Below are 25856 nucleotides of genomic sequence, written 5' to 3' on the forward strand. Positions count from 1 at the left end.
GAGAAAAGACAGAGTTCATGGAGACAGAGTTACATTCCTCTCAGCCTCATCCCTGTTACTGACCTTCCTGTGTGTATACGAGGGATTAGGCCTGTGGTGGTCTCCTCGGGCTATTTTTATGAAGATGTCCGTCCCGTGATCCTGTTGGGAAACTGATATGAGCACATGTTCCAAGATTCACATGTAATTAGTCAACTGTCAGTCAAAGATGCTTAAGTACTGGAATATTTTTTTAAGTTGAAAGAAGGAAGATTTGAAATGTTTCCGGCATCTGTTTTGACACTTAAAACGGTGCATTCACTTTGTATTGTTACTGGAACAAGCGTACATGCAGACCAATCAGAGGCATTTTAATTCTTAATTCTACTATAAGGATTTGCATCATGCTAAAAGGGTCAAAATGTATCAAATGTGGGTCAATATAGCACCAACGTAATAACGCTAAACACAAGATAATGGGTTGTTTTGTTCAGGTCTTAGTAATACTAAAAGTGTGTCTAACCTTGGGTCAAAATAACAATGTTTTCATTAAACAGTAAAATAAATAGCAGTGCAATGAATTGGTACAGTTTTGCATTTGTGCTCTATTGACTGTTTTTATTTGTATTCTTGTCTGTGTTATCTCTTGTTCCAAAGCAACACACGATGAATGTCCTTTTAATGAAGTGACAAGAGTATCATTGACAACAAGATGGTCATCATCAATCTGTGCTTTCTGCTGCTCCTCCTTTACTTCGCTGTGGATGGACTGGACATCCACAGGCCCTCAGCTTCCCCCTTGAAGTGCTGCCAAGGCTCTCTCAATAGCTTCTGAGAGGCCCTGGCAATATATAGTTCAGTACCTGGCAACCACAAAGCTCCTGGCGCCTACCTCCCGAAAGGCATCCGCAACTGCTCGCGTGTGTGGCAGGCTCTGTTGAAGTGTGCCCAGACACGTGACAGGATCCAAATTGTCAACTCTCGCTGCTCTGGCACCAATATCCAAACAAATCTGAGTGTGTGGGGAAAAAAAATGTGTTGTGTATTTAAGAATAACAAACACTTGGACACTGCCATTATCTTAATTGTATTATGATATATTCTGGTCCTAAGACTACTGTATTACTTGCTTTTATTCATTTCTGGAATACAGCAACAATGATTATATCAGTTCAAAAGCTCAGCGATCTGTGCACCCTTAAAAGGCGCAGAATGATGCAGTGGAGCATGTCCATTCTCCCCAGAGATTACCGCTAATAAGAGGGCCAGTATTTATAGAAGATCCCCCCCAGTGGATACCTCTAATCCTGCCTCACCCCTTTTCATCCCTGTGCCTGGACCGCTCGCTTTCTGCAGACCCCTGCTCCCGCCTCGCCCTCGCCTCATATCAACTGAGGTAGAGACGTCTTTGATACAGCACTGTTTTTTCAGATTCGTTTGTTAAAAAAAAGGGAAACATTAGTTGGTCTCTTTACTTGTAGATTTGCTTGATAAGAGGTGGAAAAGATTGCTTGGATTATTACCGTTTTTCATCATTCCTATTCTTCTTTCCCGTCCAATTTTCCTCTTCCTGCTCTCTTTGATCTTCAGTTAAAAAAATACGAGACAACAATGTCGACCAACGAGCGATTTGACTGCCATTACTGCAAAGACTCCCTGCTGGGGAAGAAGTACATCATGAAAGAGGACAAGCACTACTGCACTAAGTGCTATGAGAACCTGTTTGCTAACAGCTGTGAGGGCTGCTCTTTAGCTATTGCCTGCAACTCCAAGGTAAGAAACGACCTATGTTACCCTGAGAGTAATTGCTTATTTGTCAGTAACATCTACAAACAGAATGCAAGTTATGTGTATTTATTTTACTATCAACATTTTTTATATATTTTGATGTGTTTTGATCCCACTTTGACCTTTTTTTAAAACACCAACATGCACATTCTAAATAGAAAAATGCAATAAACAATGTGTTAAATATCTACAGGACTTGTCTTACAAGGATCGCCACTGGCACGAGGAGTGTTTCAAGTGTGCAAAGTGCAGCCGCTCTTTGGCGGAAAAGGCCTTTGCCGCCAAAGATGACTTGTTACTTTGCACTGAATGCCACGCCCACGACTATTCCTCCAAGTGCACCACCTGCAAGAAAACCGTCATGCCAGGTATGATATGCTGGGTTGATGATGATGATGATGATGATGATGATGCTGACGATTCACTCTAAATCTATTTCACAATTCCACATTTAAATAACACACATTTAATGTAATAGTCACATAAAGAGAGAAAAAAAGCATAAATTCATTGTTCAGATACATTTTCATCCTTGAAAATGGTGGTTTGTTTACAAAGAGGCCGCCATTAACTGTAATGGAAGAGGTCAGGTACTTTCAGAAATACATGGCAGGAGATTGGATGAGCCATATGTCAATCAAACTTGCAGAAAACATCATTTCCTTCAAGAAAAGCATTTTGTGCTGTTTCTCTCTCATCTTGCGTTGAAGAAACATTCTCCTGTTCTGATATAACTGATGTTTTTGCAGCTACGCTGACCTCGCCCTTGGAGCTGTTATTGTTGTTTTGAACGAACAGTCGCCTCTCTTTACCGCCGCGTCACACACACATAACTTCTGCCAGTAGCTCCTCAGAGGATGCTCATTGATCATTGGATGGCTGGACATTACCTGAAGCCTGACAAGATGGATTTTTGCTGCATGCTTGTGTGATCTTTGGGTCTTGTGATCTCATGATATCGCAATAATCCAGCTGCTGTGCATGGTAACCCTTTAGTAGCTGTTTTGGAATTTTTTTGATCCACCAGGAGTCCCTGACCATACTTTTTTTTATTCCTTCACCTAATTAAAGATGTAAAACTCTTCTATTTGTACGGTAAAGATGAAGCAACAGTCAGAAGCAGTTAGCTTAGCATAAAGACTGGAAACAAGGGGAAACACCTTGCTTTGCTCTGTTCAATGGTCACACAATCTGCTACCAGCACCTCTAAAGCTCCATTTTTAATTTCCATTTTACCCAAAATGTCAAACAATTGCTTTAATTAGTTAATGATTGAGGACTTTTGGACTAGACTGTGAGCTGATTGGTTGGTTCAACCTCCGATCCAACATAATTGGTAATTGTTGCTATTCTCAAATCATTTATATCGAAATTGGGCAATTCATTTAAATTTGTGATGGAATGTAAGTGGATTTGAGTTGGTAAATAAACCAAATAGGTCATTTTTTTGTCAAGCAAGGGTGATGATACCGGTCGTATCATATCACATGATCTTCGATCCTCAGTAGATGGAGTTTGCCCAGTTGAGTTATCGGGAGTTGATATTAAAATTTAAAAGGTTCTGACCAATTTAAGGAACTTTCATCCATATTGACTGAAAGGGTTGGAAAGAAAATGCAAAAGTGAGGAAAAGAGATAAGAAATACACACATCAACATTTAAAACAGCGACGCAATTCCTTCCTTGTCTCCGCCCTCCAGATAAAGCAGGACTATTTTGGGCCGCAGTGTGTATCTATCATAGAGGTACCATATGCTGACTAAGCTGCTCTCGTCCCCTGTGCCAGGATCCCGCAAAATGGAATACAAGGGGAACAGCTGGCATGAGACCTGCTTCCTGTGCCACCGCTGCCAGCAGCCAATAGGAACCAAGTCCTTCATCCCAAAAGACACCGGCTACTTCTGTGTGCCCTGCTTCGAGAAGCAGTTTGCCTACCAGTGCTGTGCTTGTAAGAAGGTAGGGTTACAGCTGAGTGTTTCAGATGCAGTAAATCCCCCTGACTCAGGTGTTTTAAGAGGACTCACACGGTGGCCGCGTAACAAAAAAATGCATAGTAAAAGGAATGTGTCTCTTTCTTTCATGCCCACCGTCACTGGATTTGTGTTACCTCATAGGCCATCACAACAGGTGGAGTGACCTACCAAGAAAAGCCCTGGCACCGCGAGTGCTTCCTATGCATCAGCTGCAGAAAGCAGCTCTCGGGTCAGCGCTTCACCTCCAAGGAAAACTACCCCTACTGCCTCGAATGCTTCAGCGACCTGTATGCAAAGAAGTGTGTGGGCTGCACGAAGCCCATCACCAGTGAGTTCCCGGCTGCGCTTATGTCCTGCTTTTATTCAAGGTCTTTATTTCCATTCGTGTTGCACCTGTCGGATTAACAAGGTGGAGATTTTTGCATGAATCTGCATATTGTGTAAATGTGCGGATATTTGTTTGATGTGTGCAGGTCTGGCAGGGGCCAAGTACATCTCTTTTGAGGAACGCCAGTGGCACAGCGAGTGTTTCACCTGCGTTCAGTGCTCCGTGACGCTGGTTGGACGCGGCTTCCTCACCCAGCGCGACAACATCTTGTGCACCGACTGCGGCAGAGAGAAGTGAGCTTTCCACGAAGAGGTCACAGGTTTACACGGATAACAAAGAGTGCTCCTGTTCTGATACAGATATTGTGTGTCCATGAATGTTGCTACTCCGCATGCCTGGCACATAAACCAACGTTAAATGTCAAATGCTTACTTTGGTATGGAAAACATTAGCGTTCTTAAAATGCCCACACACAAAACACTGTGATGTTTCCATGAAGATAAACATGGATCTTTAAAGTTAGGGCGCCATTGTTCCATTGTTTGAATTCACTTTTTTTTTTGACACGGATACAGTTATGTTGTAATTTATTATCATGATTGTTATCATTATTTTTTTATTATTTACAATTACTGGATTAACACAAAATATACAGGATTTGATACTTTCTTGTCTCTTCTATGACAGTAAAGTGAATTTCTTTTTTTGTGAAGATTGTACACTATTTTCTGAAATTGTAGACAAAACGATGATTTGATTAATCAAGATGATAATAATGATAATAATTGTTAATGATGCAATAGATATAGCACCAAAACATATTTCGCTTTAATACAAGTATGACTTTCACAACACATATTTCTGCTCTAAGCTTAGTGATTATGATGCATGATGTATGCTTCTCTCATATGAAATACATGAAGGTTGTTTCAATAAAGACCTTTCTATATCTTGCCAAAAAATGGAAATTATTTGAAGCTAGGTCTTGCTCTTTCTAATATGTTTTATTCTGCTCCAACGGTGGGGGAGTATGCTCTCAGTTTAGGGCAAACACAAAGTTCAGCGCAACAAATATGGCTGTGATGGTAGGTTTGAAATCCACATATTTTTATGACGGTCACCATTTAGACAATCATTGCTGTAAAACCAACCTTTGTTGCCTCGCGACCTCATCACACTCAGCTCCCTCACGTTGTAAACAAAATGAGAGTGACCATGTATGCTTTGATCAGCAGATAACTTGTTCTTCTAGTCCATTATCCACGAACCAAAGTAGAATACAAGCAACAGTAAATGAGAGCACCTCAAAATATCTGTCCTTCTCACTATACTTTTCACACTAGTAAAAGTTGGTTTTCTTGGTAGGGCCACTGGAGTTGTGTAAGTGTCCTCACATGGCAGGATGAGTGGTGCAAAACTGCTGACATAGATTTCCTGACAGGATATAGTCACATGGGGAGGGGAAACTACTTCATACTTCATAAACTTGTGAAGGAATCGGAGAGGAAAGGAGAACAGAAGAGGTAGGGACGTCTCATTTGATATATTTCAAAGATCCTGTAGCTTTAATTTAAGCGGACATTTAGTATTTTTTTTTACCTTACAAAAATCCAACATCCTTACATATCTGCAATGGCTTTTAGAGCATTCACACACACACACGTCTATGAAAAGCAATCAGCCTCAAAAGAAAAGGACAAATCCAGCATCCAGTGCATTGAGTGCTATGACCGAAATGTCTATATAGGGACCAAAGATGCAACAGTTCTGCATCTCATCCTTCCCAGTGGAGACCAGAGTCCTGGCCAGAGCAAAATCAAAGAGTGTAGGGTGAGAAAACTAGGCTCAAGCAACCAAGTAGTCCAACTGAGAGTAGTCCCACTTTTCAACCATCTGCTGGTCCTGTGGGACCGGAGCGTTACTGCCCTCAACATGTTCTCCTTAGAGCCTGTTGCCGCCCTCAAGAAGATCCAGCATGTGCATTTGTTTGAGGTGTGCGACTCATTGCTCGCGACCCAGGCTGCGTGTGTGGAGATGGTGACTTCCTCCAGCCGCAGGAAGGTGATCCGGATCCACGTGGTGGGAGTGGACAGGTGGGACGTTGTGAAAGAAGTCTCACTGCTCCAGGACCCTGTGGCCTTGGCAGTGGATGGTGCCTGTGTGTGTGTAGGTACCAGCGACAGGTATCTCCTCTGCGATATTCGGACCGGGAGCAGTGACGAGCTTTTTCATCACAACCACAGCAGACAGCGCGTTATTGTAACCTCAATGGGACGAGGGGAATTTCTCCTGAACGGGCCTGAATCTTTGGGTAAGAGCTGGATGAATGATACATATTGGTCTACAGACCGTCAAGTACAGACATCATCAATTCACATTGTATGCTTCCTTATAGCTAATCCTCTCATATCACTACCCCATATACCCATGTTGCCAGAGAATATTTGTTTTGCCAAGATATCATTACTCCATCCTCATCCCTCAGGCATGTTTGTGATGAAGACAGGGATATGCCAGCGCCCTCCGCTGCAGTGGCCTCAGGAGGTGCTGGCAGCCGGAGTATGTTTCCCTTACATCCTAACCCTGCAGCCCCAAGTGCTGTCTGTCTACAGTGCGGTAGATCAGCAATGCAAACAGACTGTGAGTCTCAGTGGAGCGAAGGGTCTGCTCTCCACATCAGGTAAAGCAGGCAACATCCATTTGTTACCTAATCCCGCCAGATTGCAGACCGAAGGGCTGTCAAATTGTGGTTTTGTTGTTCAAGTCGTTGCTGTGTCTGTCTCTGTTTGCACTGATTCAGTCAATCATCCTTACACCTACTGTTCCTACTTACTGAAACAGTGTTTCTAAAAAACCCAAAACAAATCTCCCCTCAGATGGTGTTTTAGTGTTCACAGAGAGAGACATTTTCAGCCTGCGTCTGGTGTCCCTCAAAGAGCAGACCCAGGCACTTGTAAGGCTTGAGAGGTTTGAGGAGGCTTTATTGCTGCTGGATGGAGTGCAAGGCCATCATCCACTTGACTCATACAAGGTGAAATTTAAGTTGTACACACAAACTCATCCCGGCTTTGAAATCTTGGTTTCTAACATTCTTCATCTCAAGGATGACAAAATAATTCCTGAGGATAGCTGAATGACCGACACATTTAAAGTATTTCTCCTTTCCGTTCCTTACCCAACGCAGTATCTGCCTGTTTTGTCAGTTAAATCTCATTGAACAGCTGTTTTATCATATGAAATTATTATGCCACGGGAATGTGAAAATTCTGAAAGAAGTACATAGCGTGCTTTGAGATAAATGCAAATGTTGGCATAAAGCAACAATCTCCAGCTCTGAAAAATGAAGCGAAATGCCTTAGACTTGTGGTTTTTTTTTACGGCTATCGGGCAGTGGCTCCTGACATGTTGTTTTGGCGTTGTCCATTCTAGTTGTTCGTCTTTTGTTGTACAATTTGAACTCTCTCACAATGTGTTTTCAGTTCATGAAAGTTAATTGCAACAATGTGGTGCCTTTGCTTTTGGCTAGCTCCACCCTCTCGTGGCACATCTGGTTGCAAAAAAAAACAAGACGGCATTAGCTGAAAAACAAGATCGCTATGTCCAACATTGTGACGTCCTTTTCGTTATTTACAATTCATGACGCTAATATGGTAAAAATGACAACGATAATGATGTCAAAGCAAGCACAATGTTTACTATGTTCATCCATCTTAGTTTAGCTTGTTAGCATGCTAACATGGCTAATTAGCACTAAAAGCGAAGGCTGATGGAAATGTTTTTTCTACAGCTTTTTAGGGACATTAAAAGTTTTGACCTGATCTAAAAAAAAATCCTTAAATGTAGGTGTTACAACATACTTAGCTGTCACACACTTTAGCAAAGAATTATTTCAACTTAAACCCCTTTTTCTCTCACTTCACTTTTTCTGTATTTTCTGGTTGTGTAAGGGAGCATTCAGTATATTCAGTATAGCTTCATACACACCACCAATATATAGATAATATGCATGCAGTACAACCCCATCTGGCATTGCATCGCAGTGTTTAAATTTAATATTTCAGCACTGTAGAACAGATTGAAGCAGGCTGTCGAGGCGTAGATGGACTACACTGTTGCAAGCTGCTATTGGAGGTGTATTCCAGTTGGATGAATGCAACTGAGGACAGCAGATGGTGTCTGAGGTTTAGTGTAATCTGTGCCATATCTCAGGTTACAGGTTAGATGTTAGAATTTACATGCACATGAGTCACTCCTTACAATTTGTCTGGTTGTGTGTTTTTTTCTTCTTCTTCTTAAAGTGTAATATATTGCCCTCGAGATTTAAGATAGTCACACAATCTTCTGCCTCAGCGATTTCGGCTCAGATATTGGTGCTTTCAATATGTGGGTGCATTGCGTCCGTGGTTTGAAGAGTTTTTTCTTTACTGGCAGGAGCTGCAGAAGGCCATCTCTTGCCTCGCTGGATTTGTTCATTTTTACCAGGAGGGTTTTTCTGAAGCCAGGGTTCTATTCATGTGAGAGTAAAACCCCTTTCATAACACAGTAAATTCAAGGCTAAATCACAGCAAGCTGTATACTATTTTGTGAATAGTGGATATTTTCTGGTGAATTCTCCCCTTAAGTCTAACACAAAAATCAATGCTCATTACCCACTTGAACAGTACCGGTGAGCTGGACCCCAGAGAACTCATCCGCCTCTACCCTGGCTTCCAGGTGTGTCTCAGCGAGGACTTTCAATCCCAGCTTGATCCGCCAAACAAGGGCCGGGATCTCCAGGTGCTCTTCCAAGAGGACAGGCACACGTTTCATCATTACTTGGACTTCCTGGGAGATTTTCTCAGAGCAATCAGGGGGACGGAGCAAGGCCTGAAGTGCAGTAAGGAGGTGGACTGCGCCCTCCTGAGGCTGTACGTAGAACTGGGAGACACTGAAAATCTGCAGCAGCTTGTGACGTTCCCCAACGTGTGCAGGCTGGACCGCTGTATTCCTGTTTTGGAGCAACACAGCAGGTTTGAATACATGATTATTTGTTGGATAGGTGATGTGTTAATGACAAATTAGTCTTAAAAGAAAAGACACCAATTAAATATCGGAGACATTTTGTCTAATATACTCAATTTCCTGTGTGATCTCTTTATTCACAGATATTTTGCATTAGGTTCCCTCTATCAAAACCATGGAAATCACATTGATGCCATTCAGGTATCAATCCCCCCAAAAACTCAACCTATTTACATAGAAACTTGATGTATAACCGTCTCATGTATAGCCTTTTATATTCTTCCAGACGTGGGTGAAAATTGTAGATGGCCTCCACGAAGACCCGTCTTGCTCGGATGTGTATGGACATATCGTGTGGACTCTCAGTCAACTGCAAGACAGAGATGCTGTGTGTACATTTGCAGACTGGACCCTTCAAAGAAACCAGGAGGTGCCTTTTCCCTACTCCATGCCTTACACTGCATGAACAATCCAATTATGTGTTATGGATACGCACCAAAACAAAATGACACCTACATTGCTTCGCTTATAAGATGCTCTTGAACTGTCCATTAACAGTTTTTTCTTTATTTAAAAAAGATAGGGGTGCAGATTTTCAACAAACGTCCAGCAGACGATCGATTTGAGACACAAGACGCCCTTGCTCTCATGGAGAAGTACCCGCTGGCGTTGCTATTGTACCTTGAGTTCTTAATCAATGATTTGAACAGTGAGGTGGGCAAAGCAGCAGCTACCTAATCTAATATCCCTGACTCCTTTATTGATTGCACCGAGACATTATTGGTGTAATCTGCCTCCCAGGAGGAGAGACATCACAGCCGTCTGGCCCTGGCATATGTTACCCAATCGCTGCGAGAGGAAGAGGAATCCGATTTGAGGAAGACCAGAGGGAAGTTGCAGCAGCTGCTGTGGGAATCCAAATTTTACGACGTCTCCACTGTATATGGTGTGTGGATGCCCCACGATGAAATATATCATTACGGCATTGTGACTAAATCATATTGCATTATTGTCATTGCAGAGAGAGTCGCGTCAGCAAACCTACACATCGAGAAAGCCATTCTCCTCGGTAGGACCGGTGGACACTTTCAGGCACTGCAGGTGCTTGTTCACCAGGAGGGTGACCTCCAAGCTGCAGAGGCCTACTGCTGCCGGGCCGCCCAGGGCCGGGAAGCACAGACCCTGCTGCTCACCCTGCTCCAAATCTACTTAAGCTCCGAGGAGCACATCAGCGCTGCCGTGGATCTGCTCAACAACAACCCTCGGGTCCTTGCAACAGAGAAGGTCATCCAGCTCCTGCCTGATTCCTGGTCTGTTCAACTGGTCTCCCAGTTCTTAGTGGGGACCCTTAGAGAAACATCCCACCAGAGGCGGATGGCGATGCTGCAAAAAGCCTTGGGACAGGTAGAGCTTACGCGGCACAAGGTCATTTGGGTGAGTTTACGGTACATTTCATGTTTTATTTTTCATTCCATGAACAGTGTGTGTATTCTTTGTTATTATTCTTCACCATGTTGCTTTGGCCCTCTCTCCCCTGCAGATGCAGGCCTCAAAAACAAAGGTCCAACTGGATAAGGGACATAAGTGTGAGGTGTGTCAGAGAGAACTTGCAGAGCCACAGTTTGCCTGTAACCTCACTGGTGAGCTGACGCACACGAGCTGTCCTGGGTTCCCCTCATCATGAAGACACCGATAAAGCCAACTACTGTATGTTTATCCAAATGTGATATATCCACACTTTTGAGGATCACATTCATTTTTAGCCAGATAAATACTTGCTTCCTACCCGATACTTCTTTCTAATGCACACTGTCCAATCGAGACAATCTCTGTACAAGGACGCAATTCATGGACCGAAGACGACTTTCCCCTAATGAAATAAATAAATGAAATACATTCAGTAAATAACTGGTTTCAAGATGCAAAAGAGCAAGCAGAGCACTTTTACAGGGCGGCATGTCTGAGCCATTTCCGAGAGACATTGCAGACAGCAATAACTATAAAGTGGAGGACACTCAGGGACATATTCACTGATCAGACAGTGGTGTTTAACATGTAAACCACCTGTGGTCAATCTGATGACCAAAAGGAATTTCTCCATCCTGCATATATGCATCATGGTTTCCACCGACTGTGTATATTTGTCTGCGTAAAGCTGGAAATAGAAAGTCAACAACTGAGAGGTCACACATGCAATACTTTTTCCCCAGTTTGTGCATTAATATACATTTATGACCCCCCTCCAAAAGCACAATTACAGGTTTAAAAATGAAAAGCAAACATGTTGAGGAAGACATGTCTGTGCCGTGTATGGAACATGAAATCAGAATACATTTTGCCAACATCAGCCCTTTATCATTCAGGCAACATAATAGACATGTAGGCTACTCCAAAGAATAGCACACAAGCTCCAGTGCGTCCACAGTATGTACATCCTTTATCGCTGATAACCTTAAACATATAGCATTAACATCGCTCCCTAAAAAAAACACATCAAATAACAACCAAAATTAATCAAACTCATATGGATATTTATGGTTTCCTTTGAAAGATAAGATTAGAATTAATATGAATCCATTGTAAGTCAACCTATTTGTATTACCACAATAAAGGAAAACGTATGATTTGTATTCTCAACTATATATAATCGTGATTTCAAAGACAATAGCACCATTATGGCCAACATCCTGTGGATAATGATGCCATTTAATGTCATATCCTGAGTGTTACTCCAACTGTGACTGTACATCTGATGAAAAAACACTAAAATCCATCATTTTTTACACAATTCCCAAAAGTGATCTGCTGGCTATGTTTTGAAAAAAAGAAATCTCCCAATATTTCTATATGACTGAAGAGCTCCATGCTATACAGATCGATTGACAATGGACGGGGCTACGATGCTCTAAGAAATATTCACAGATTTGTCAAAGGAAGTTGAATAGATTTTCTGGTGAGAGCCTCCAGGTGGCCTCCAGACTTCCCACCAGTGAAAGTCAGTCAAACTTGACTAAGACCGGTGAGGCAAGACTTGATGAAAACTCAGTGAAATATTTTGTCATCAGTTTATGTCAAAGTGACAGTAAATTGTGACGTTTGATTTCTTTGCTTCCCAGTTAATAATAGTGGACAATGTGTGTTTTAAGTTGTGTGTTTACGTGCTTTAGAAAGCAGTTTCCAGCAATACCACACTGACAATGTGTGCGACTTGATGTTAAAGTACTTTGTAATAAGACATAGTTAAAAATAAAGACAGTTGGTTTCCGGATTCTGAAAGTTTCGGACCCCATGTTTTACAAAGAGTATAACATGCATATTGACCATCTTCTACCAGCGTATCCTTTTGTAACTACACCACAGCAGTGAACTCGGATTACATTAAAGGTGCATTTGTCTTTTTTTGTGGAAATTCAGTCATTAAGGCCATTTATAACATTTGAGTATTTCTATTTCCCGATCCTGCATGTTGAGACGAGACTTAAGGAGACGCCTTTAGGAGCTGGAACAGCAACAGTTGTGCATTAAACTGGACTGCTTGCAAGTCTGAGCTGTTTGTTTTTGGCCTGGGGTGAGGGACTAATTGCAGTGTAGATAAATAATGAATTATGATCTTGTTAGAAGATATTATCTCTTTGAGATGTCCTCAGATTTAATTCTTTTTTAAATTCTAATTACGTTTTTGTGGGACTTTTTTATTGTTCCCACTGAGAGTTGTGCGCATTTCATCTTTCACGTGAGGGTGTTAGAGCATGCAGCTCCTTGTGAGTGTAACTAGGAGTTTTCAGTTAGAGTGCATATTTTTAACCTCTGACTCAAATCCCAGAAAACCCGAGAAAACTACATTAGCCTTTTTCTTTTATGTGGTTGCTTAAATTGCCACATCCACTCTTTCAAATCTTCTCCTTATAATTTTGATAATCTATGCATTTAACTTTGATCGACTGTGAAGTCATTGTAAAGCACACCTGGATAAACAGCTGGAATGTATCAGTGCAGAGAAAACCACACAGCACCAACCTCTCTCTGACTTGTTTTGAGCTGTGAAGGAGCCTCTCACAGTTTATATAGACTGGCTGTGAGGGCTGCTGCTCGGTGACTGGCTGATCTCTGGGCCGTGCCTGATGACCACTGGGTGGACCCGAGGCCAGGATTATGCCCTCTCCTTCCCTCTCACGGAAATCCACAGGGAGCATTCATGTTGTTTGGTACATTTGTGGTTATGCTGCACCTCAAACAGGTTTTTCTCATCTTTGATGTTGACCATACGCAACCAAAAGATAGAAATATACAGATACAAGCATGCCTTCTTCTCCCTAAATCAAGGAACCGATTTTTTGCATTTTTCTTACTTGATGCAGGGTGCTCTGGGTCACTGCAGGGTGCTCTAGGTCCCTGCAAGGTGCTCTTGGTCACTGCAGGGTGCTCTAACTCAGCTCAGGGTGCTCTGGGTCACTGTAGGGATGCTATAGGTCAGCTCAGGGTGCTCTGGGTCACTGTAGGGATGCTATAGGTCAGCTCAGGGTGCTCTGGGTCACTGTAGGGTGCTCTGGGTCACTGTAAGGTGATCTGGGGTTCCGGCAGTGGACATTTTACACACAAGAGAGAATGGATTGAATGCACAAAAGAACAGTTATGTAAGAAAGTATGGTGGGTTATCCAGACATTGGTCTCCCATTATAAATACCCACGCCGCCACAGAGGGGAAAAAGAACATGTTCTTCCTGTGCTTTTCTAAATTTAAGACAACATGTTGACTGTCTGGACTTCAGGATGTAATTGTTTACATGTGAACATAGTTTTGTTTTATATGGACGAGAAAAGCAATGATGAGATGCATAGAACCTTTTTGCTTAAGCTATAGAAAATGTGTGTGGTCCTGGAGACACAAAAATAAAATGATGTTTTACTCTCGTTACTTCTATTTGGGCTGCAGCTGCACAACTTTGTTATATATCTATATATCTGCCATAAGTGTTGAAAGTATTTTAATTCAACTTCAGCCTCCTAAATTCCAAATAAAGTCTTTGTTTTAATAGTTTAATAGTTCGAGGCCTAAAAGGGACACAAACCTCTTTAGGGTCTTATTGTCCTTCAATGACATCATTGTGCATAATTACATACTGTACACATTTCTTTGGCGTTTAACTTGTCTTTGGCAAACAAACATTAATTTGTGCATTAAATCCCACATTATCTACAGAAAATTAGATATTTGGTGTAATAATTACTTAATATTTGCGTATTGGCATTTTTTATCGCCTTCATCAAAACGTGCAGGACGAGTTTGTAGCAAAGCAAGGAAAGTGTATAAGGCCCAAAGAGGTCAATAAAATGCAATGGGTAAAATGTGCTGGTTTAATATGTAATACCTTTAAGATCATTATTTGTTTAACGTCATAAAAATAAATCAAGATATATATTCCACATGTTGGGATGTCTAAAAAAGACTATGAAGCTGTCTCAGGATGATGACAATTTCATCAGGTGACTAAATAAAGCCTATGGGAAAATGAATATACAATGCTTCTGTGTGTATCTTGTATCTTATTTCTGGTCAAAGCCACAAATTATTGTATCATGTCTCTTGTGACGCATTTTTCAGTCTCTTAGTGGTTGCAGAGAGACAAGTAGAATCTTAATGTGCAACCATTTTGGTAGCAATAATGGTAAGGTAGCAGAAAACCTAAATGATTGAACTTTAATGTTCACTTTCCCCCGCTAAACTAATTCTATAGATAGCAGAACAAGTATGGAAATAAACAGCTGAAGAGGATGATCAAAACGTATCTTTTTTTAACTCCTAAGGCAACGCTCTCATTTTCATGGCTTGCTACCTTGGGGTTTGGCAGAATGCCACTGGGAACGTTGGCCCACTGGAGACACAGAGGGCCGAGACAGAAACCACAGAGACACCCACTCTGCCCTGCTGCACGGAGGCACGGTTATATACATCATAATATATGGTATAGAGAGACGCGTCACCATGTCTGCAGGCCCCATAGTGTTCACAGTTGGTCTCCTTCACTGTTAAAAAATGTTTTCTTGACTGAGCTTTTTGAGGAATATTTTAATTATTCGTTCAGAATAATTCTCCTGAGTGCGAAAATAACATTACGGTAAACGGTAATTTATACTATTATAAATATGGTTAAAGTGCTAAGGGACCAAATTGTCAAAGGGAAAGGGGTAGTCAGAAAAGTATTCATATTATATAACACAGCCTTATTAGGCACCTATAGGGCGTGACGAAAAATAGCAAATTCTGCAACAACCCAAAATCTAATGGAAGAACATTTACTTTTTCCCGAGGGAACCGTTGATATATCCTAACTTCACCGACAAAGTGGCCAACAAAAATATGTCTTCATAAGGGAGAAAGTTGATCCCACTTTCAAGTCTGAACAGTAAACATGGAGTCACTGCCATCATCAAGTCTGGATCACAACCTGTTTATCTCTGTCCACAGGTGATACAATCCACTTTCCTGCACCTCTAAAGCCTAAATAAATGAAAAAATAGCTCTAAAAAAGTGAACCGTAAGGTTCAGTTCCCCGATCCTAATTGTTTTCTTCGGTCTCTTGTTTTCTTCTGTGATCCCAAAAGCTTCTATTTTTTGCAATAAACTTGTCTGAAATCTCACGTGAATATCACACATGTGTACAGACATGGATATGGAAACACTTCTCTCCCCAACACGAAGGCAACCGCGAATAAATATAATTCAAGTGGCATTATCTTTATCATCTGTACTGCGTGCAACTTAATGACTCCATTTTGGATGAGGAACGAGAGTTCATTTTTGGAAAGTTTGAGGCGTGTTGACGCTGCTCTTTTCTAATGAGTGAATTTCAGGTGGAGAGTAAATGCTCGGCCCAAGGGCTTCAGTTGTGGTCCTCGACCCGAGCGTTTCTTAATATGAAAGCTTGTATCTCATTTCCAGGTTTAGCACCTTTCATCTTTGGACCATTCGAATTTCTGGAAACTGAAACAAAAAGCTGATAAATCTAAAAGTTGGGGAGGACACGGAAATCTGGCAGTGTATTGCTTCATTGTCCCCCACTCATTCAAACAAATAAACTCCATTATCCTTATGATGTACATTTTTTTGTTGCACAACACGACATACAACAAAAAAGATAATATCTTTATTCATACTAGTCAGTGAAAACACATAAATCAATGAACCCTACTTACAAACAGGCCTAATCTAGATGTCTGCTCTTGTACATCTTCATTTGAAGCAGTCCGTTACATGTACAGTATGTACACCACATTCAAAAAGGTCTATTCAGCAATCTACAGGGGATCAATATAGCACAAGAAAATGGCTTCCCAGTCTGTCCCGTGTAAAACAAATATAATCAAAGCTCTGGCAAATGGAAGGGTTCTGCATTGCAGGGTCCCCAATAGTTCCTGCCGCATGTGATGTTTGACATCACTGATTACAGAGCGTGTGCCACATTATGTTACTGTACGCTGAGAAAGTTGAGAATGCAGGATGACGCATAATTAGACATTTAGCACCAATCCTCCCCACAGATGAACACACCCTTGACCACAGACCGGGGAGTTCAAAAAGTGCCAACGCCCCCTGATATCAACCGCAGGATTCCAAAACGCCCTCCCTCTGCGATCTAGGACTGAACTTACTGTAACCTACACAATAAAAGGACTGAAATCCACTAACCCCACAAACCTCGAAAGGTTGCAAAAGGCCTCATTCAGTTTTTCAACAGAAGTTACTGCAGCAGGAATCTGAAGCAATCTGTATTTTGGAGCAGAAAAAGACCCATGAGCTATCATAAACGTATATATAGCAATCAAAGCTCCAATCAGCGCTCAGACAAATTAGAGGTATGTCGTGTTTGAGAATAGAATTACAGATCGAATCTCTGGATGTATCGGATGAAGGATATTTCAAGGCTTTCATTAAGACTTTCATGAACCCAAACTACCTCGGAGTACAGAAGAATGGAACGAGTCTCCGCTCGCTGACGTGAAGCTGCACGACGTCTCTGCACTTTGTGGTTTCATTCACCAACACATACCCATACTTGAGGGTATTTCAAGAGTTGCCGAGCATCATTTTGCGTCTAAAAAAACAATTGCAAAAGAGTGCAAGATGTTCTGTGACCAAGAAGTACACACGAAAAGCCAATATTTATTCTTAAATTAAATGGATTTGTGTCACATTTTCCTTCATTTAAAAAAGACAAAACTGGACTTGTTCAGCTCGTGGGAAGCACGACTGCATATGTGACAAAAGTTGTATAAAGCCTTTTATGGCTCCGGAGTGAGTCGTGCATACTTTGATACATTTCCTTAATGACGCTGAAAACTACTAGTTGGCAAACGAAATAATGGGTGACCAGTCACACCAGACCTGTGTAGACCTTCCCTCATCACGGCTTGAATTAACTGCTACCAGCATGACACACCTGAATCTTTGGATTTCGGTGTGTTATGCAAAATCTCTGCAGTTAAGTGGCGTTGGAGGTAATGGACAGGTTTTGATGCGGAGAAGGAATGTGAAGAATACATGCTAATATGTCTGGTTCTGCTGCATTGATTTTTAAGCTTTTTTAAAAACTGTCCAACGTGAGTTCAGCAATGGGAACCAATTGACAAAACTACCTCGCTGTACATGAAGTACCTGTGAGCTCGTCCTCAACCAGTTAAATAGTAAAATGCCACATAGACATTAATGCATCAATATTAATCATAAAATCATGAATTAATCATCAGTCATGCATATCAGTCACAAGAGATTGCCCTGCTGAACACTTTCATTTTTGTATTAAGTATATTACTAAATTAAAAATAACACTTTTTCCAATGTCGTGCTGGTATTTTTTACTTGAGGATAATTTGCTGACTGATGTGTTTAGTCAGCTTTTCAGCATATGTTCAAACCCTGTGGGTCTCGATACTGCAGTAAATCAAAGAGCAGTCATCATTGTGGTGACAGCAGAGTGAATCACAGCATCCTAAATAAAGCTCTCAAGCTTTCCATTTTCTAAAAACCAAACCGACTCCAAGTTCTGTAACATAACATTGTGCATGTTTAACGTGTTGCTTAATAAAGCAACAGCCATTATTATGTGTGAGTAAACCAGAATAACGATGATCGTTAAACTCGGGGGGGAAAAACTGGGGAAAGCACGCAGCTTTTAGTCCTGAGACAAAACGTATACTTTAAAAATGGTTTGAAATCTTTCTTTCCATGCATATAAAATTTAATGATTGCAAAAAGTACCAAATACATTTTTGACATAATATACATATTTGAATCTGTCTATATCCCCACATGGAAAATGATCATTTATAACAGGATAACTGTCATTATCATTTGTGTTGCATTGGTCGACACAGCTGATAAGATGCATTTAGAAAATATTTGTAAATGTTTTTTGTTATGCTGCAGCCTCATGCCAAAGCCGTTTTGGTAAATATTTCCTTATGACTCTGCACTCTTTACCCCACAGTGACAAAGCAAAAAAGTAAATGTTTATGAATTTATTAAAAAGATTTTTTTTTAAGTATGCAGACCCTTTGCTGTGACACTTGAAATCTAACTTAGGTGCCACACAGCGGTATATATCACCTCTCACAGCTGACAAACAGTGTCAGTGCAAAAATCAAGCCATGAAGTAGAAGAAACTGCCTGCAGAGCTCAGAGACACGGCTGTGTGGAGTCATCGATTTGAGGAAGGTTACGTTTAAGTTTTCCAAGAGCACAGTGTCCTCCATAGTTCAGAAGGTTAGAACAGCTCTTTTTAGAGAGAGAAGAAGGGAAGAAGGGCCTTCGTAGGAGAGGTGACCGGGTACCTGACCTCCACAGATTCTGTTTGGAGATGGGAGAAAGATTAATGAATGCATGCTCGGCGTTTACAAAAATATACTTTCTGGATGCACTATAAATCAAACTTGAAGTGTTTGTGTGGATGTTGTATACTGGGTACTTGCACAGGTAATTACAGCCTGTTTATAAAAGAAAAATAGAAATGATTTTCATTAAAATCGTAAACAAAAAATAAACACTCAATCATCGGTGATGCGTGTGGTTTGAAAAGGCTGAAAATACTGTCCAGCAAACGAGTCAGACAAGGTGTGTCTGAGCTCCTCTGTGCGACTGCACAAACTGTGCACTATTCTTCTTTTTTTTTTATCCTCCGTTGATTGCTGAGATTAACATTTTATTGCATTTCATCACAGAGAAGAAAGCTTAAATTGTCTAGAGGAGCTCACCTATGCTCTCCGGCTCTCTGCACAGACAGGAGAAGAAGTCTGATTTCCACAAGCTGGAGCTTATAAGCTCTCAGTTGATGTCAAACTGCGAGAGCTTGGAGAGACTGGGTAGCTTTTTATTCCCAATAACAGCTCCCCGACTTATAATGTCAGGTTTTGGCACATTTCCGACCTTTAATTTGGAGAGGGTGTTTCACAGTCACAAAACCTTAGAGAGATAATAGCAGGTGAAAGTATAGCTTACAGTAGCGTGTGTGTACAGGCGTGGAGTATAATTAGCTTAAGTTCAATGAAGCTAACCACTTTGTCTGTGTGGTATAGATTGGATCAAACTCTGCAAACAGAGGGGCTCCACACTGCCGATGAGGTGAAAGTGAAGAGCGTTGAAAGAAGAATACAAACATGAAACTCGTTTACGTTTGAAATCTCTGATTTTGCATCTGTTAGCAAGTGTGAGCAATTTACACTGATTTACCAGAGCAACAGGGTAGGATACCGCTCTGTCATTAGAAACGCAGCGAAATACCCGACTACAAACATTTTGCATGAGTGAATGACCTCAAAGTTTGGGTCAACAAAAATGTCTTGTTATGCTTTTGTTCAAAATCTATTTGATTTTGATTAAATCTGCATCCGTTGGAAGGAACCCCGTCCTGTGTGTAGAGTTTGAGGAGGATTCCTCACTCTTTTAGAAATACTTATTATGTGGCCTTCGGCCTTCATTATATTTTCTTTGGTAACAGTGAAACTTATTGAATTGACTTATTGTCTTTTTATTTATTTTTTTCAGATCAGATCTCTACACATGTTCCCATTAGAAGAAAACCCACAATCCAGTGGCCTATTTGAATAACCCCTGCTCTTATTGAAAGGAAATGCCTTTAAGATTAATGCAGTACCTCAATTCATCCACCAGGTTGAGACGTGGGCCATGTTTTCACATGCAAGGCTGAAATAAATTGTGCGATACTGGAAGCATAGTGCAAACAATCTTCCATTCCATGATACAGAACGCTGAAGTCCACAAAAAAAATTGCCAGAGACATTGAAATATCCATTACCATTTAATTGCCCTTGAACTAAAATTTTGTTCACAAAACTGGATGGATATTATATTATTTTTGGTCAGTTTCTGCTAGTTTTTGTGGTCATGTGAAAGTGGGTTTTATTCTCTGTTTTTCCTTCATAAAACAACAACCTCTCGGTCACCTTGCTCTGCAGTTTCACTTAGCTCGACAGTGCTAAGCTGGACATTTGTACTTCTTTGAGCTCATTGTTTTGTTTTCACAGCCTGCTACTTTAATGTTTGAGTTTACTCTTACAGCTCTGATTAGCAATGTTGCCGATGGCAGCGCTGATAAATCCACAGACAGATAACGTGAGTCGCTTGTGAACATAGTGAAGCATTTTGCAGCTTAAGAGCCAGATATTTCACTCAGGAGTTGGTGGAGCGAAAAGGTAATTATTGCATTCATCATCATCATCAGAGAGCTCAACTCTACATAAATGTTATTGTAACAAGATCTGTATCTGGTGTGTATAGAAAGGAAACTGCAAAGACATTTGCAATCTTTTTCCATCTTAATTATCGGTATATTTTCAGCTTTTTGCACGTTCCCCAAGTGCCAAAAATGGGGCAATTAATAATTTAATGCAGATTTAAAGCTACTTGTTTCAACAAAATAAACTGTACCTTGAAGCAATGCACACTGCTACTACCCCCATTTATGAACTCGGAGATGAACAGGCTTAAAGCATCATGCAGCCTATTATTACAGCCCATTTTATTTAAAGCCAAGATATCATATACAAAACCTCCACATATTGGCTTTAAGAAGAAAAAGTAATGGGTGCATCTTTGTATTATGAAACTAATCATTAGTCTAAATACAAACAGATGGCTGGCTCTTTTTTTATGATTCACTCCAGCAACCAAATTGGTAACAGCCTCCTGGAAATGGCTGGTTTGGCTCATCAAAGGAGATGCACACAGATGCCCAGTCTGTGAGTGAGGCCTGTTTCCATCTTGGAAAGCATGTTCGATTCAAATTTGCTGTGCCTTCTGTAGACAGCCACTTGAGAAAGCTGCTACCATTTAAATGCTACTACAGTTTCCAGACACAGTCTGAGTCCACCTGTCTGTCTGGCATGAGATGGGATTCAAGCAGCGGCTACGACCACAGTTTTATTCAACCACGAGCTGCTGCAATCTGACCAGAATATGACTCGAGCAACGTAAACACGGCAGCAGAAGAAGTCCACCAGTATTAGGACTGTAGTGCTCTCGTCTTTTACCGCAGGACCTCAAACTTCCACATTTGGAGATTTTGTTTGAAATACAGAACTGTAAATAGCTAGAGAAAAACACCAATTGGAGACTCTTCAAAGTCTTATATTTACCATTCGACAGAACCGTTCACCTTGTGCCATCCAGACACGACTGTCCACCTCCAACTCTCTCCAAAAGAGAGACATATACTTACAGGTTTTTAGATGTGCCTCAAAAGCAAATCCTGTACCCTTGGAAAATGGTATTTACAGTAGCTGCATTATGCAGGGAAAAAAAGGGATTCGGTACAGGAATTATAGGAGAGATTAACAGAAGCTCTTTGTCGGGAAAGAAGGTCAGAGACCCAAAATAGTCATCAGGCCTGTCCTAGAAAGATCTTCCAGCAAGCTGTCATTGCAGTTAAACCTATACATGCTGCAATTTAGGGAGAGAGCTATGGGAAGTGACATTATAGTTATTATGTTAAAAGGAAGGAATGGTTTTACATGTGGAGCCGTCTGCTTAACAGGTCTAAAGTTGTGGTCCTTTAGGACAGCTGTGGACGATGACTCTCACTCTTTTGTGTGTTAGACCACTTGGCTCTGCTCGGGACGGGTCAGTAAAACTCGGCTCTCCGCAGAGAAACTGTTGGCTCAGCAAAATAACAAACTCTTTGTTCTGCTTTACAACATTGGCCCTGTAGACCACCTGGAAGCATTTATTTCTTTTGTCATTTAATGTTGATCAACTCGACGAAGACTGCGACTCGTGGACTTTACACGCAGGAAGAAACTGCTATATAAACCGAAGTTGTTTAAAAAGACATAATTCATTCAGACCCCACAAGATCATACTAGTGATTTTCATTCATAAAATTACATTTCCATTCTTTTCATCTATGTAATGCAGTCGCATACATCATTTAACAAAACCCTGCCAGGATTCAGCCCATTAGACGCCTCTGTCGTATTCGGAAGTGCATGTTCGAATCTCGGGAAATACAAATGTTACAAAGATTTCCTGCACATCATCCCGAACGCTGAAGTTAGCTGCTAAAATAAGAGAGGGTTTAACAGCTCATTTCGTATAAAGGCAGGTCTAAAAGGTAAAGATGTACTCAATCATGACTTTTCTTTGTAAAAAAAAAAGGTTCAAATGTTTTGTAATTTCGCCGCATCCTGCAGAACTGCTCACATAAAAGTTAATTCACTGTGATTCAGTTCCATTTCTGAGTAAATGTCCAATTAACACAACAGACAAATTTAGCCTATAGCCACTTTTTTACACTTTAACTTCAGATTTGTTTTGTCTAAATGTCAGGCGCAGTCTCAGATGACATGTGTTTACGGCTGTAATGCTCTATAGTTTCTTTTATGGTGGGTGTCAAAAAGACACACTGAAGGCAAGAAATACCCGGGACAGACTGTGTCAGACGGTTCTCCAGGTCCACAATGAGCGGCCTCGTGAGGCTCCGGACAAACTCACAACGTGAGTTTTCTTAATACCAGGATCCACCTTTGGTATGTCTCATCAACATATCCTGCAAATAGTCTGGTCCCTAAAAGCCCATAAACAAACATAAGTAGAAGTCAGCCAACCAACATAGAAATGAAACTTCACTTTATCCGTTTCTCGTCCCAATTTATTCTGGGATGTTCTTGTATCTGTGGATTACCAAGAACCGACTCCAAAACATCTGCAGCAAGCCACTCTTCTGCATGATTGTGGAGATTTGTTTTTGAAATAGTTTCAGATAAAATACTTAGTAGAGGTTTGGCAAAACACATGCAAACATTATTATCTCCTTACATCTGAAGTCAATTGAAAAACCAAAAGCATAAATATGTTTTCACCATATATACTTTCAATGCAGGCTTCAAACGTTATAGAAATCTTAAGACTTTAAACCTTCAATAATTTATTTTTTAACCACTTGGGGGCATGAATAAAGAACTCTTTATGCATTATTACATTTACTGTCAGCTGCGTTCGGCCTCAACCTTCCGCGACCCTTAAAAAAAGTGGACCTAGCTAATGGTAGGATGTTTTTATAGAGGCTAGACAGGATGATATTGTTTGTGTATATTATATAATGTGGAATGTTTCCCATTTAGACTCAGTAAAGGCCACTGGTTCTGACTCCGGCCAGAGTATCAGCCCACACGTTGTCCTTCAGCCAGCAACACAAACCTCCAAACCACACGGCAGCGACATTCGACCCCGGCATTGTTATGGACGCACCTCACGTAAAACTACAGCTAGCTTCCTGTGGTCTTGTCTTCATGTTCAAACATTATGAGCAAAGATATGTGAATTCTGTGGGCACAAACGAACAGTTTAACTCCAACACCTAAGACAGACACAGCTGAAACTAAATATAGCAGAAACAACACTTGTCTTGTGTCTCCGCAAGTCATTATGGTAACGCGCTAACTATCTGCTTCAGAAGGTGAGGTGACATTGGGTACAAATATTGTTTCTTGGTTGTCACTCTGCATTTCAGGCAGAGAAAGGAGCATTTCCCCAAAGTGCATTCTTGCTGCAGTCTGTGCCTAAGTCATTGTAATTATGCACTGACAAGTCCAATATAAATACATCTCAGCTCTCATGTAGTTTACGATGCATTAAGAGAGCTGGGCGTTTTCATCCTTGTGTCTTTCACAAAGACTTCTTCACACACGCTGAAAGTGTTTTAGTTTTTTTGGCCTTCGTTGTGAAATGGCTGACGCTGCTTGATACAGGCAGCGAAACCGTAAATTTCCGCAGGCTCGATGTAGCGGATTAGCCATTATCCTTAAATACAGGACTCCCTCACCTACACTTAAGACCTGAAAATCCATTTAAGTGGTTTTATTTAACTTTGATATCTTTAAATGATCCCACAATACGCAGATACTTCTAGCAGTGAGTCATCTGTTTGACTGGGATTTTTTTTTTTTTTTTTACTTTAAAGGGATTTGGAACAAGGCACGATGATCCAGAGAAAAGAGTAAAGCTATCTGTCATAGCATGACAAGCAAATATTGTTTCCCCGCTGGAAGACAAAACCAAAATGAAAGAAATATCTATATATGTCGTTCTGAACTTTTTACCTTTTGTAGTACATTGTGTACAACTGCTGTTTTACAGTCCCTCAAAAACTGTCTGGCAGAGGAGTTCAAGTGAAAATTACTTTTTGGCCGCTGCAACTCCGAAACTCTGATTTCCTTGGCTACAGAAAGACCAAGATCATTGCTTCGAACCAGCAGCTGAGTCAGGCCTTTCCAAGAATAGACTTACGGCAAATGAACTATGAAAACCGAAACAATCAAATCTCACAGTCGAGATAAAGCAGCACTTGACTTGGTTGACTGGCAGGACACTTTCTGAAGTGATTGCGACAAATATTTCCAACTCATAAACTTAATTACATAGTACATTTCAAGTGTTTAGACAATGAAACACCCGAAGGTAAGTTTTTAAACATTCAAGGGCTCTTTCTAGCTGTTAGTTGAACCTCAGGAAAGTACGCATGGCAACACACAGCTTCACATTTGTGCAGCTAGATGCATTCACACCTTCGGAGTTGTGAAAGGACATCTAACCTTTCTTTTCTCCTCCATCCCACCATTTTCCTGGCATTCAGGCCTTTCAACCTGGTGACCTTTTAGACATCAGCACTCATCTCTAAGGTTACCACCGCTGCCATTTTTCAGTTACTTATACACTTCCGGCTCCTTTTGGGTCCATGTTTGTTTTCAGGACCCTGTAATTTCTCCACCAATCACTCACAAGGGCCCCCGGCAAGTCTGCCATTCATAAAGTCTAAACTAGCTCTTAGTGGTCCGTGGAGTTTATTGAAACATTAAATTTGTATCCCAGCCGTGATGGTGTATCTTTAGCCTTGCTTGACTCACGTGTTCGGCCGGTCCCCTTACATCAACCGCCAATTATGTTCTCCTCTTGGGTGCGGGTTGAGCCTCGGTCAGCACGGCGAAGAAACCAGAAGCATTAATTCCCGGGCCGTGGAACGAACAAAAACAGGCAAAATACAAAGAAGCTTTCTTTCAAAGACTGTTATCATTGTAGGGTACAAGCACAAACATCTGTAACATTGGCAGTAACACTGTCCAGCAGTTCTTTCCGGGGAACTATGGGAAATCTACAAGGTCTTTTTAAAGATGCCAACGGCCTGGACAACGAGCAGACCTCCGAATGCCAGATTATGTTCTCGGCAGAAGTATCAGACAAAGACATTTCGCCCTGTCACAACTTCCGATGCTTGTTTTTA

At 41.1% G+C, this 25856-nt stretch overlaps 2 protein-coding genes across 2 annotated transcripts; both read left to right on the forward strand.

Annotated features, from left to right (window-relative positions):
- Positions 1-1578: 1578 nt before the first annotated feature.
- On the forward strand, positions 1579-5017 carry fhl5 (four and a half LIM domains 5). The gene is made up of 5 exons (XM_068580108.1): positions 1579-1752; positions 1961-2135; positions 3554-3723; positions 3882-4068; positions 4214-5017. Exons 1-5 carry the CDS (start codon positions 1591-1593, stop codon positions 4363-4365), a joined length of 846 nt encoding a protein of 281 aa, XP_068436209.1. The 5' UTR covers positions 1579-1590; the 3' UTR covers positions 4366-5017.
- A 683-nt stretch (positions 5018-5700) lies between these two features.
- Positions 5701-11553, forward strand: si:ch211-266g18.9 (transforming growth factor-beta receptor-associated protein 1). Its single transcript, XM_068580831.1, has 11 exons — positions 5701-6379; positions 6554-6748; positions 6945-7099; positions 8500-8582; positions 8730-9077; positions 9213-9270; positions 9356-9499; positions 9649-9783; positions 9871-10015; positions 10091-10503; positions 10610-11553. The coding sequence occupies exons 1-11, from the start codon at positions 5701-5703 to the stop codon at positions 10751-10753; spliced, it is 2499 nt and encodes an 832-aa protein (XP_068436932.1). The 3' UTR covers positions 10754-11553.
- Positions 11554-25856: the final 14303 nt, after the last annotated feature.

This window comes from Clinocottus analis, unplaced genomic scaffold, assembly GCF_023055335.1.
Source record: "Clinocottus analis isolate CAN_PGR_092001 unplaced genomic scaffold, fCliAna1.0.p SCAF_17, whole genome shotgun sequence".
NCBI classification, from domain to species: domain Eukaryota; kingdom Metazoa; phylum Chordata; class Actinopteri; order Perciformes; family Cottidae; genus Clinocottus; species Clinocottus analis.

What these genes read in the sequence shown, in the direction of transcription:
- fhl5 (XM_068580108.1), top strand. Translation starts at nt 1,591, where the DNA reads ATGTCGACCAACGAGCGATTTGACTGCCATTACTGCAAAGACTCCCTG. An exon ending in CAAGAAAACCGTCATGCCAG is followed by an intron (nt 2,136 to 3,553) that starts GTATGATATGCT and finishes CCCCTGTGCCAG; the next exon opens with GATCCCGCAAAATGGAATAC. An exon ending in AGTGCTGTGCTTGTAAGAAG is followed by an intron (nt 3,724 to 3,881) that starts GTAGGGTTACAG and finishes GTTACCTCATAG; the next exon opens with GCCATCACAACAGGTGGAGT.
- si:ch211-266g18.9 (XM_068580831.1), top strand. Translation starts at nt 5,701, where the DNA reads ATGGCTTTTAGAGCATTCACACACACACACGTCTATGAAAAGCAATCA. An exon ending in GAACGGGCCTGAATCTTTGG is followed by an intron (nt 6,380 to 6,553) that starts GTAAGAGCTGGA and finishes CTCATCCCTCAG; the next exon opens with GCATGTTTGTGATGAAGACA. An exon ending in ATCACATTGATGCCATTCAG is followed by an intron (nt 9,271 to 9,355) that starts GTATCAATCCCC and finishes ATATTCTTCCAG; the next exon opens with ACGTGGGTGAAAATTGTAGA.